This window comes from Anser cygnoides, chromosome 2 (assembly GCF_040182565.1).
Source record: "Anser cygnoides isolate HZ-2024a breed goose chromosome 2, Taihu_goose_T2T_genome, whole genome shotgun sequence".
Classification (NCBI taxonomy): Eukaryota; Metazoa; Chordata; class Aves; order Anseriformes; family Anatidae; genus Anser; species Anser cygnoides.
In genome coordinates, this window is record NC_089874.1 from 58,689,866 (window position 1) to 58,702,091 (window position 12,226).

Sequence of the window (12,226 nt, forward strand, 5' to 3'; positions counted from 1 at the left end):
CAAAGAAGTTTAGCATTTTGGGGGAAACATCATTTGTGGTGTATAGCTTCAAATATAAAACAGATTTATTTGGCGTAGCATCTTAAGTAGGTGATATTTGCATGAGTATTCCCTTTTCTACTTTTTGCCAAGACAGAAAATAACATTAATCAGCTTTGTTAAAGTCACTCTGCTCCATTATTTCAGGTAGGAGGGCCCATGGGAAGACAAGGTTAGAACTCAACAGAAAGGAAGAAAAACTCAGGGAGCAGTAGGGAGGAAAAGAAAGGAAAGAAGGAAAAACATTAAAACCAGAGAAAATGAGAATAAAGGAATCAAAGTATAGAGATCCTGATCAGCAGCGGTGTTCAGGTAAATGATTAATTTTAAGCCCTTTAAGGCTTTAAATGTTCATTTGCAAGCTTTGATTTGCAAATGAACATGTGCTAATATCAACCTACAACTGAGTTCACCAAAATTTAACCATCCTTTGGTATTTGCCATTCCAAGTCTATCCAAGCCTGCTATTAGGCTTGGTTTCCCCTCCTGGTTTGTATACCACTTACCATTTCAGCCATACTGAGGGAGAGAACTCCCTCAAGCTCTGCTAGTAACTTTATCCAACTCTTTCTTTTACGAGCTTTGCTTTCAACCTCCTGTCTGTCCTTTACATTGGTAGGCAGAACCTTGGACTGTGAATAATAATGTTACTTCAGGGATCTTCTGTTATTATACCCTAAAACTGCATTGATATCTATTAAATCTCAGTTTGAATTTTCCTCACTGATATTTGGATATAATAGTGAGAGACCACTTAGCAATGTCCCTGATAGACTTAGAAGAGTCCTGCAGTGGATGTCTAGGCATAAATTGGCAGTGGTGCGGAGGGAGTAACTGAAGACATGTGGTAAGCTTCGACAATGGTCAAATGATGAAAACAACTGAAATGACATTGAGCAATTGTTGTAGGTACTGTGAAATGATCGGCACAATTTCTAAAAAGGGAGGAACGAAAGGCAGAGGCCCTGTAAGAGCAGAAATTTATTGTGTATTTCATTGCATGCACGGGCAGACCAGCTGGATGTGGTAGTCTGTCTTAAAACACAGGAGCCAGATTTCCTGAGGTGAAGAGGTGTCAAAGGATGAACACAATCAACCAGAGCAACAGTCTCACAGGGGACTAATCTGCATTATAGGCACTTTGAAAATATGATCTTAAGTTTTAAGTAAATAGCTACCTGTTTCCTAATGAAGTAGGCAAAAACAAACAACCAAAAAACAACAAACAAACAAACTAAAAACACACACAGAAAAAAGCACCTGAGTCTATCGAATTCTGAATACATTTTCTAGAAATTACTTTTGTACATTTGTACATACTGTAACATTTTTTGTGCATGGAGAAGCTTAATGAACAGAAATATTTTTTAATTTTAGACATTTTTAAGCTAGTGTTATGTGTGTGATGCTGTTGCACTTTCTTAGACTGCACATATTATTTATTAACATACTTAAGGTAGACGTAGAACCACAGATAAAAAACTGATGCTGGTATTTTGAATTTGATGTGCATACCACTTTAAAATTAAGCTCATTAAAGATAATAGAATGATCCATCGGTAGGCCTTCAGCTGCAGACCTAGAGGTGACAGGCCATTTGGTGAACAATTTACTGAGTGTCTCACTCCCCCCTCCTTCTTAACCATGGGCATTGCAAGTTCATTCTATTAACCTTAATAGGTTTGCTCTCAAAGTGTTTTACTCTGAAGATTTAAACGTGAACTCTATCATATGTCAGCCTGCAGCTAACCTAAGCAACAAAACTAAAAGAAGATGCAATATATTTATCTATGTACATATTTGGTATGTATGCCCTGTATTTGCAGGTCCTAATACAAGAAATAGCATTTCATGCACACGGAGAAAGGATGTACATGATGTTCTTCGCTGTAGGTGTTTCATTGTTCCACACGGTCTCTCAGGAATTTTTCTTCCTCTCAATTAAAGACGCATTAACAGCAGGCATCCCACTCCAGCTAGCAAGTGCCTTTGCATGCACTTGCTGAAAAAGGTTGTGCAAGTGCGAGAAGCTTGTTTTCCTCACGCAACAACTCCAGCAGATGTGTCTGAGGGCTGCCCTCTCCCCAGCAGGGCGTTCTTCTCTCTCTCCCTGGGACCCTAAGACAGAATTAGCAGGCAAGTCATAACAGCTTTAGCATTTCAGTTGAGGGCAAGCTTAGGCAACTTTGCTCAGACTAATGGGATGGAATAGCAGCCATCATCTTTTCTCTATTACCGCCTTTTAAACTGCTCATCTTAGCATCGCCACCACCTTTATGGAACCTAACAAAGCCACTGAAGCGGCTGGGAGCCTTCCATCATTTCCATCCCAGAGATCCCTCAGAGTGGTTCCCCCTCGCAATGATGCTCTCCCTGACCAACATAGCTCCTTGCAGGACTCAACATTTCTTCCCTTATTTTGATGACTTAAAGCAGTGGCTCAAACAGGTAAACACAACTGTAAATGTCAGCCATCAGTGGCCCCACTTTTCATCATCTTGGCAGTCAGCACCACAGACAACACTTCGTGGGCCTTGGCCAAACTTAGCCCAGCCAAGACAGAAACAACATGAATGATTTGTGAGGAACTAGCCCTGTTTTTATTCACCTTCTGATCTTCACAGCTTTAGGTTCATGCTGACCTCCCTGCAGGCAAAGGTTTCCTCTCTGCAGCTTCAGAAGACCACCTCCTTCCTTGGGAGAGGGGTGAGAATCAGATAGACCGTCATGAGAAACTATTGCAACGTATTTTCTCTTACTCTGAATGCAGTTGCACATGCCAGAGAAGCAGGAAAGAATTCATCACACTTCAACACCCCATGCCATCCCATTTGTTCTTACATCAGGTCCAAATGCATGCCATTGATTTTCTAGATGCTGCCTCATTGTGTCACCTACTGAGAGCTATGCTTGCAGGAGTAGTGCAGGTCCCAAGAGTCAGGGGAAAGATACTGAGAATGAAAAACACATGCATTTTTGCGTGCTGTGGAATGCACTTAAATAAGAAATTAGAATTTGCTGAAGACACGGTCCTGAGAAGGAAATGCAGCATGATTCTCCACATTGACTCTCCTACTCTGAGAAGACAAATTACTTTAGAGCAAGAGTTGCTGTATTCGCCAGACAAAACAATACATTCCCTCCCATCAGAAAACAGTGCAGCATTTCTCTGGATTGGTCTTATTTTTTAAGTCTTGTTGTGCTGTCAGGACATGTACTGGGTCTGGCTGAGGTGGCGATGACCTTCCCCACAGCAGCCAGTATCATGCTGTGCTCCGCACTTGTAGCTAGCACAGCCCTGATATCACACCAATGTTCTGTCTGTTGCTGAGCTGTTGCTGTGCTGGCACAGCATCAGGACTCCCTCTAACCACCCCTAAAGGCCACCGGGCTGGGGGTGGGCAAGAGGTGGGCAGGGGACATCACCAGGGCAGCTGACCTACACCGCCCCAAGGGATGTTCCATGCCATGTGGTGTCACACTCAGCAATAAAAAGTGGGGCAGGGGAAGGAGGGGGAACAAGAGGGGGCCTCTTGTTATGAAAACATCTGTCCTCCTGAACAACCACTATGCACATTTAGGCCCTGCTTCCCAAAATGTGGCTGAACATTGCATATGGGAAATAGAAAATAATTGTTAAATGGCCTCCTCAGTTTTTGTTTTCTCTAATTAAATCGTCCTTATCTTAACTCATGAGCCTTTTTTTTTTTTTCATCATTTTTTCTCCCCCTGTTCTTTTGAGGAGAGCGGTGTGGTGGAGTCCATCTAGCCATCAGTGTGAAACCACCACAGGACATCACACTGAAGGCCTCTCAGAAACTTCTGGCTGGGTTGGTCAAGCAGCTTGCCTAACAGCTCAGCAAACTGTGTAGCCTCCAGACTCCAAGAAGCCAAGTATATAGTCTTATCTATCAGATTGCACAGTTCCCGCTTACTGTTGTCCACAGTGACTTGATAGCAGCTGATGTGATGAGAATTCCTTATTTCTAAAAGCTATCACTTCAATACACAATTATCTTTCCACAGTTTACCTTCCGTCTGACAGAACATTGCTCATGTTCTTAATGAATATTCTCCTCAATTTTTATAAAACTGATTGATAAACAAAAGCTATTCTATCTGTTCACTAGTAACACAGATTAACTTGTATTTATCTGTTGATCTCAGGTTGATTGGGTATACTTCACTGATGCCACTATACAGATGAAAAAACAAAGGCATAGTATGCTCCAAAACAGATCTATAAAAGTTATGTTAGTTGCTCAGTCAGTATATAAATTTCAGGGTATAGATCCATGTGGTTTGATTCTGTCTACAAGTGTCTGTAGTAGCGCACGGATTAAAACTCAGGTCTACTGTTCTCAATGTTCTGCCTGGTGAGTCACATAATTATGATACCACAATTTTCTTCTGCTTTACTGTATGACCTAAAATAATCCAGAAGGTTGATCTCCAGCCTGCTCTGCATCACATAGAAACAGACTACACTTTATACATATATACATATATATTTACTGTATTCTGATCTCTTAAGGACTTGAAGAGAAAAAAAAAAGTGAAGTTGGCTCTAATAATTGTTCCAGTAGCTGGACTCGAAGAGTGTATGTGTTAGATTTGGTCTGGCCATATATGCTGGTGACTCTTTGCACATCTTTTTTTTTTTTTTTCTTTTTTTCTCCTCAGTGATCGTACCGTTCAAATTGGTGTTTGAGTTTTAAGCAGGTTGTGGGGACTTAAATTGTTGGCACAGGAGAAATGCAAGGATATAATGTCTATAATAAAGCATCCCATTTATCTACTGATGCCTGCATTTTTTGAATTATAAAGCACTTAGGAATGTTCAGACAATCAGATAGCTGAGCTAGCTAAACATCCTCAGCCTTATTATTCTGCATAAATACTGGAATGGGTACCAGAATAAACTGTCCCAGCCTGCTAGTTTTAACTTTGGGTTAATTTTAATCTAAAGTTAAGCTGTGGAAGGAAGGAGAAAAGATTCCTAATGTTTACACATTGCACAAATCCTGATTGCCAACTTGTACAAACTATTCTGGGTTAGCAATGAAGTTGGAATAGCAGGAGGAACACCAACAGAAAGGTTTCCTACTTACAAGTAGCTCTTTTCATACATCACCAAGAGAAACTTCTGAAGGTACCTGGGTAGTTTTGATTCCACATACTTTCAAATGAAAAGGCTGCTGATACCTGTTGCCAGTTAGCGAAATCTGCCATCATTTTTAAACAGTGCCCAAAGTACTTTCATGCCAAGCATAGAGATATGATTCCTACTCTGACAAAGGATGGCCGAAGGGAAGGGACAAAAACCAGAGCATTAAATGGTGATGTCTGGCATTATCAGACCAATATGACTTTAGTATGGGGAGGGGCTTTATGTCATTAATGCTGGAGACAGATTCTCTCATTTTATTGAACAAAGTCCTCTAATACCTCTAGAGCTTCCAGCCTCAACACTAGATTGGGCTCCTTGAAAGGAGGAAAGAAAATTCTGAAAGCAATTAATGCTACTGTAAGTTAGCCTGGGCCATATATCAGAACTGGGATATAAAGAGAATGATCATTCTGAAGAAGCACGGCAAACCTTGTAGGCTTTAGCCCTGTTGTATACATCCCATTTAAATCCCCCTGCAATTAATGTTGAATACCCTCTACTTTCCTTGCTAAGTCTCAGGAGATGTTCTGAGTAAATAAAAGCTACCACCCTCCTACGCGCCCTTTAACTCTTCCCATCTGAGCAGTTTTAGTCATGCTGAAGGGCAGTGCTAGACATGTCATAAGCGTGCTTTATAAAAGCTGGCCAACCTACTGCTTCTCTGAATAACTTTCTTAAAGAAGATGAAGCTATCCGGAGCCTGATAAGAATAATGTATACATATATTTTTATACATGTTTTGTGTATATATAAATGCGATACTATATATATATAAAGAAAACATAAAAAAATACATACATAAACTGCAGTTTCTCAATATAGGGAGCAATCATTCAGTCAGTACAAAAATAAGAGAAAATATATCAGGTGAGAGCCCTGACTGGCTGGCTAGTTACTAAAGGAGGTTTAAAAGGTCTGAACACTTCCTCAACCTTTCCTGCCAATCATTCAGAAACTTCCTCTGTCAAACAGCCCCATCTGTCACTCAGGAACTTCATCTGCTTGCCTGTTTATTTTTGCACTTAGGGTTGAGGTCACTTGCCATCCCTTTAAGTAATCAGAGGAGACAGCAGTAATCAAAAGCACAAGATCAGTACTTCTGGGTTGTCTTTCTTGCATAGCCTATCTGTATATCCTTCTGCAAACATTGCAAAGTAAAGTAGGCATATACAAAGACACAAAGAGAGGAAAAGAACAGGGGAGAATGATTTTTATTTTTTATCTATTTTGAGATCCAGCTAGAAAAGAGGAAAGAAATATTGCTGAATCTTATATGCTACCTGGAAAAACAGGTGTAACATTTTTTTTTACTGGGGAATTTCCCATGCATGACAGGAAAAACTGATGCTAGTTCATCAAATAGTAGCCTTTCTCAGGAAAATTAAACTGATACCCCAGTACAGAGTGAAAGTGCAAAAGGCAGATGAAAGTGTGTATTTTTCAGCAATGTAAATCAGCCTCCTGATGGTTTGTTGTTCTTGAGGGATTTTCTGCAAAAGAAAATGCCAGGCTGGGTGGAGCTATTCATTTTGCTTATTTGAAACTTCCTACACTTTATATGATTGTTAGGCTCTGCTGAAAAGTATTAAATAGTGGTCAGGTTCTGCCTTAGAGATCTGTGCAATTCAGCACTGACAGAAGCTATTCCTGTACAGTTGACTCTTAAAAAGAGCTTTGTACTGTGGATGAGAGATTCATACTTTAAAGAAAGGGCACTGAAAGAAAGCCAGAGTTATCAAGAAGAGGGACGAGCATCTGACATGTTTGCCCCTTGCCTACTTGCACAGTAGGCAGGCATTTTGCCTTGCCTTACAGACTGTTGAACATTTTGAAAGGATTTCAAGGATCCCAGTACCAGCCTGCTCTCTCAAGACTGATTTCTCCTTGTAATGCTATTGTTGTTATGAATCATGCATTACTGTGATTAGCAGAGAGAGGTGCGATTACTTTTTTTGCAGTAGCTGGCAAAGGATTGCCCGGAACACCTTTTTCTGATAGAGCAGAAAAAGAATCTCATCAGATATGAAGAGAGCAGAGATTGAAATTGCTAAAATTTCCATTAAAAAAAAAAATGTTGAAAGAGCGTAAAGGAGAACATGAGATAGAAGCCTTGTAACTGAACACTACAAGAAATGGACCCCTGACTAGGATGGACCTTCACTCTGAGCAAGTACGGCTGTCCTCACATATAAGAAGCCACTGCCACTTATCAGCAACTACTTGCATTAGAAACAAAAAACAGAACAATTTTATTTAAAAAAAAAAATTATAGAAAGACTGAGAAAATAGAAAAATAAGCTATATTGGAGAAGGTTTAATAATTTTACCTAGTGGTGGGAAAACACTTGGCAAAATTGAAGGTTTTCCTTCTCGTTTTTTAACGAGCAGAAGAGGAGACAGTTAATTAAGAGGGTGAAAGCATGGGCTATCTGCATGGTGGTCCTCACGTGGCTAGCTTCCTGGGAGAGAGAGCGCAAGCTTCTTCTTCTTTATGCTGATTGTTCTTAACCTGTTTAAAGAAAGATGCTGAGATAATGTCAAAGTTCTGTTCAATATCCTCTGAAATACAAGTTCTCAGTGTGGGGGGAAGAAAACTTTCACGTGAGACAAAAGTAAAATATTTTCAAATTCTATAGTGTAAGCAGTGATAATCTTGATATCCTTTTATCTTTTCCTTGTGTTTCCCAGTAACTTCTCATCTCTCTCATTGCCAAGACATGAATGTTTCCAAAACTTCTGAATTGCTTATGATATTTGTGGTCTAAAATTGCTTGTAATCTCTCATAGGTGGAGGCCAGCTTATTTGAAAGAGCCAAAGCAAAGGCTTAGTGCTTGCACTGTTCAGATCAAACATGCACCTACCAGGTAGCATAAACGCGGCCCAGCCCTATCCAAAAACTAAAGTTACTGCAATCCTGTTGATTTGGCTGTGAATCTCAGGCAATCCTGTTGATTTGGCTGTGAATCTCAGACTAACAGTGTGGACTGTGCATGGGGATGACATGTTGGTCACACATTCCCCCCGTTAGGCTGGAAACCTCAACTGCGTGCTGCCTTTTTGCAGACATCTCTCAAAGCAGTCCTCATCCTCCTGTCTTATCCTACCCTCCAAGTGCCTCAAATGGAGAGCACGATGGAGAAAGCGACCTGCTGGCTCCTGTGAGGGACTCAGAGGAATAGCCACCGCAGAACCTCTCGGGTATTCGAATGCTGTTTCGGGGGAGGGGGGCGAAAACAAACCGGCGAACTGCAGGACAGGGAACCATCGCTGTCAGCCGGGAGCCATGAGTTATGCTCCTTTGCTGCCCTCTGCTGCAGGGCCCAGCATAATTCCCCTGAACTGGCGAAGTAGCTGGAGTTTGAAATGAAAGCTGGGGCTGCCAGCCCAGGAACCTGGGGAGAGCTCAGAGACAGCAAAGGGGAGGTGGAAGATAATCTCGATGCCCTGTACCATGAGAAATGGTGTTTGTTAAAGATAAAAGTCCCTCGTGGAAATCAAGGCAGGGATACCAGCAAAATCGAACACTATTCTGGAAGGTGGAAACACATCAGTCACATTCTGGGGGCCTCAAATTGGGACCTTCACGCTCCTTGCACAAGCTTGAATTTAATGAGCGTTATGTAGTTTAGGGCTGAAGATGATTTATTTTCTAGTTAAAAGTCTGTAAGCAGCTAGAAATTATCTCTATAACAAGTTTTGTGACTATATTACAACAAAATAATTTAAATTCAGACTTAAACTGTGACTGTAAATGTCACACTATTCTGCTAAGGGCTTGGGAACTAGGAACAAAAGATAAATACGGAAAACAAATACAGTCTGTGCTATTTTTACTGTTCAGACTTTGTGCAGGGAGAAGAGGGCTAAGCTAGTACCTGAAACAACAGCAATAAAGCCATATTATTATTACTGCAGCCAGTTTGTAAGCCTCCAAAGCGACACTCTCCTGGATTCCTGATGCAGAAGCCGGCTGGCAGCAGCATATGGGCTGTACACACGATGCTGAGCTCTTGCTGCAGCTGAGGTTCAGAGCTGCAATTTTATATATATATATATATATATATTTTTTTTTTTTTTTTCAGTTTCCACGGTTTACTCTACCGGGCTGAAATGTATTAAGGACTGTTCTTTTGACTGAAGTATTCATTACAGGATCTGAAACCAGAACACTTTTAGCAGGGACTGCAAATGTTTTCTTTCAAATGACGGCGCCCATCACTCTCTGCCCTGTGTAACCCCTCTCTGTACTAGATAAAGCTTAATAAAAATGAAGTCTCTGCGGCTGCATTTACAAAAAAAAAAGGGGCAAAAAGCCCAACGCCGCACAGCCCCTCATGTCGGGGCCGCTCTTTCTCTCTCCTGGAGGGGGGTCAGGACGGGGTTTTTCAGCTGCTGGAAACCTCTCGGGGGCGGCAAGGGAGCCTCGCAGAGCAAACCCCGGTTGCCCACAGGCCCCATAAACCCCACACACCCCAGAGCACCCAGAGGCCCCAATGGCGGCCGCTGCCCGCCCCGCCTTCCCGGCGCCGAACCAACCGCCGGGTGGCAGATGGCGGCTGAGGGCCTCCCCGCCCCGGCCGTGCCTGCGGGAGAAGCCGCTCCCCGAGCCTCGGAGGGGGGCCATGGAGCGTGTGTTCACGCCGCTGGACTGCCTCCTGCCCGCCGGTATGGTACCGATACCGAGCCCGGCCGGCACCCCACCGCCGGAGCGGGGCGCCGAGGCCCCGCCATGCCGCCGCCTCCCGCCCCATGGCCGCGGCGACGCAGTTCCACCCCCCGCCGGCCCGAGCTGGGCTTAAAGCAAATTTGTCGCTCTGCGAGTTCAGCGGGGCTGTTTTGCTGCCCAATTAGACCCTCGTAAACAGGCTGTCTGCATTGGTACCGTACTATAAAATGATTTTAAAGCTGCTGAAGGGTATTGGGGCACGGCAGCTGGGTTTTGGTCTGATGTTGCTCGTGTCTGGTCTGTGCTGGTACAGAAACTGAAGCTGCCATGCGGGGGTATGGGTTATTTGCTACTAAGCTCTGAAGTAAAGGAAGGCTTTAACAGAATGTATGCTTTTAGTGATTCAGTATGCTTTTACAACCAGCAGCTTAGCAGAGTGCATGTTTAAACACTTTCCATCTTTTTAATTGTGCTTTGCTCTAATGTTTAAAGGCTTCTTCAAGGGCATGTTCAAAGTTAGTAGCAGGTGAATTAGTAACAGGTAAAGCAGTACTCAAAATATTCCTGCTGGAAACATGGATTTAACTCGCCGTGCCTGTGTGTTTTTGAGATGTGTGATTGCTTGAGGTAGAATGGGAACAGGCATGGAGCAGAGATTTCAGAGGGCTACCTTTGATTCAGTGCAGTGTGATGTTGTCTTGTGTGAAATGAGGATTAACTGCTTAATAAAAACAGATAGTAAGGTTGAGACAAAAATAATACGTTAAGAATTTATCCCTGTGGAAGAATAGGCATTTATTTATATTCCAAGATACTTGCTTTTGTTAGGTGTTTGTATGATATTAGGGCTAGCGCACATCCCCAGTTTCCTGGAATTGTTCTTTTTTTTTCTTTTTTTTTTTCCTTTTTTATGTGTGATTGGAGCTGAAGACTTGGGATATCTATTCACAGTTTTCAGATGACCCACAGCCTTGTCAGAGCAGAGCCTTCAGCTGGGCCACAAGAAATGTGCTGCTTCTGAAGAAATGGCTGCTACAAGCATGCAGATCTACTCGGTTACGCAGGGTAGTGTGCCTATGAAATTCACAGTATCTGGAGCCTCATCATCATTACAAGCATGTATTACCAGGGTTTCAGATTGGTTTAGCCTGCTCAAAGTATGTGAGGCTGAGCAGACTTATTTGGCAATTCAACAGGTTTAAAATACTGGTATCCTACTTAGGGAGCTCAGAAATAGAGTTTTCAGAACTGGGTAGGTAAAATGGGGCTCCAGAAGCCTTCTTGAAAAAGTACTGGCAGTTCTGGCAGTTCCATCTCCTTGCCTCAGTGGGGCGTGTATTTATGTGTCCAGATAATAGAAAGCTAATCTGTGTAGAGTGTGACACTTCTTAGAGGCCAGCTGTGAGGTTATGGAATAGAGCTCTTGCAAGGACATCCAAGTACTAGGACTTTGTCCCCTTGTCTTCAATAACATAAAAGTATAGCAATGTATGTGATGTTTCTGGTCACTTTCTAAAATCCTGTGCAAATACAGTGGCATACTATGGTGGGGAGAGTGTGAAATATTTGCATTCAGTGTTTGGAGGATATCAGTTATTTTACTTCTGTTTTTGACGGTGTTCAGAAATAACAATGCTCATAATTGTACTAGAATAAAACACAGGTTAGGAATCTAGTATTAGGATTGATAATTTGAATTAGAATTACAGGGCCATGTGCTGTTTGGTAACTTTAACTAGTGTAGCTCTTATTTAGTTGTTAGACAGTATGTTGCCCTATATGGCACCTGACTGAGGTCCAAGTAGCAGAAATTTGGAACTGCTATGCTTAACTAATATGCTCAGAGACTTTGAACATTATTCAGTCAAACAGCTGGAGCACAGTTGAAAATCCCCATGCTACAGCCAGAAAACTGCTCTGTGAACTTCAGAACTGTGTTGATTTGCTTTACATAGTTTAGAATGGATAACAAGGTGTAATTTAAAAGTGGGATTGAGCTCTGAATTTGAGTATTGCATACTGAAACAAATATGCATTTCTTTCTTCATGAAATGAGATTGTGAAGAGGCTCAAAGAAGTCCGCTCTGAAGTTCTGTACCCTGCTGTGAAAGGGTCAGATGGAAGCCACATTGGGTGAAGCTGTGATGAAGCTGTTGTAGAAAACTCATAAGAGATGACGTCACGCTACGGCCTGTGAATCCTTGCAGGAGTAGCTTTCTTTCTTCTGTAGCATCCTTTGAAAGACTGTTTCCTTCTGCTGTTGATGCCCTTGTCTTGCACTGTTACTTCCTGCTGCTTGTCCCAGACTATGCTGCAGGCACCTCTGCAGAGAGAAAAGTATTTCTTTTTT

At 42.2% G+C, this 12,226-nt stretch overlaps 1 protein-coding gene and 1 long non-coding RNA gene across 18 annotated transcripts in view; one reads left to right on the forward strand and one right to left on the reverse strand.

Annotated features, from left to right (window-relative positions):
• Window positions 1-450: 450 nt before the first annotated feature.
• Window positions 451-9,718, reverse strand: LOC106046406 (uncharacterized). Its single transcript, XR_001213223.3, has 3 exons — window positions 7,537-9,718; window positions 2,648-2,733; window positions 451-2,157 (listed from the first exon to the last, which is right to left on the reverse strand). It is a non-coding gene; the product is annotated as an uncharacterized lncRNA (long non-coding RNA).
• The window catches only part of TPK1 (thiamin pyrophosphokinase 1), a 325,524-nt gene continuing 322,999 nt past the window's right edge, over window positions 9,702-12,226 (forward strand). For 6 of the 17 annotated variants that reach the window (XM_066992167.1, XM_066992176.1, XM_066992179.1 and 3 more), the window contains exon 1: window positions 9,762-9,875. Coding sequence is in view for 4 of the 17 variants with exons in the window: in XM_066992164.1 (XP_066848265.1) it covers window positions 9,704-9,875 (172 nt within the window). In the remaining 13 variants the exon portion in view is untranslated. Of the gene's footprint in view, window positions 9,876-9,956; window positions 10,089-10,189; window positions 10,212-12,226 lie in introns of those variants that run through there. The other 11 variants (XR_010829321.1, XM_066992164.1, XM_066992163.1 and 8 more) reach the window with 7 other exon arrangements.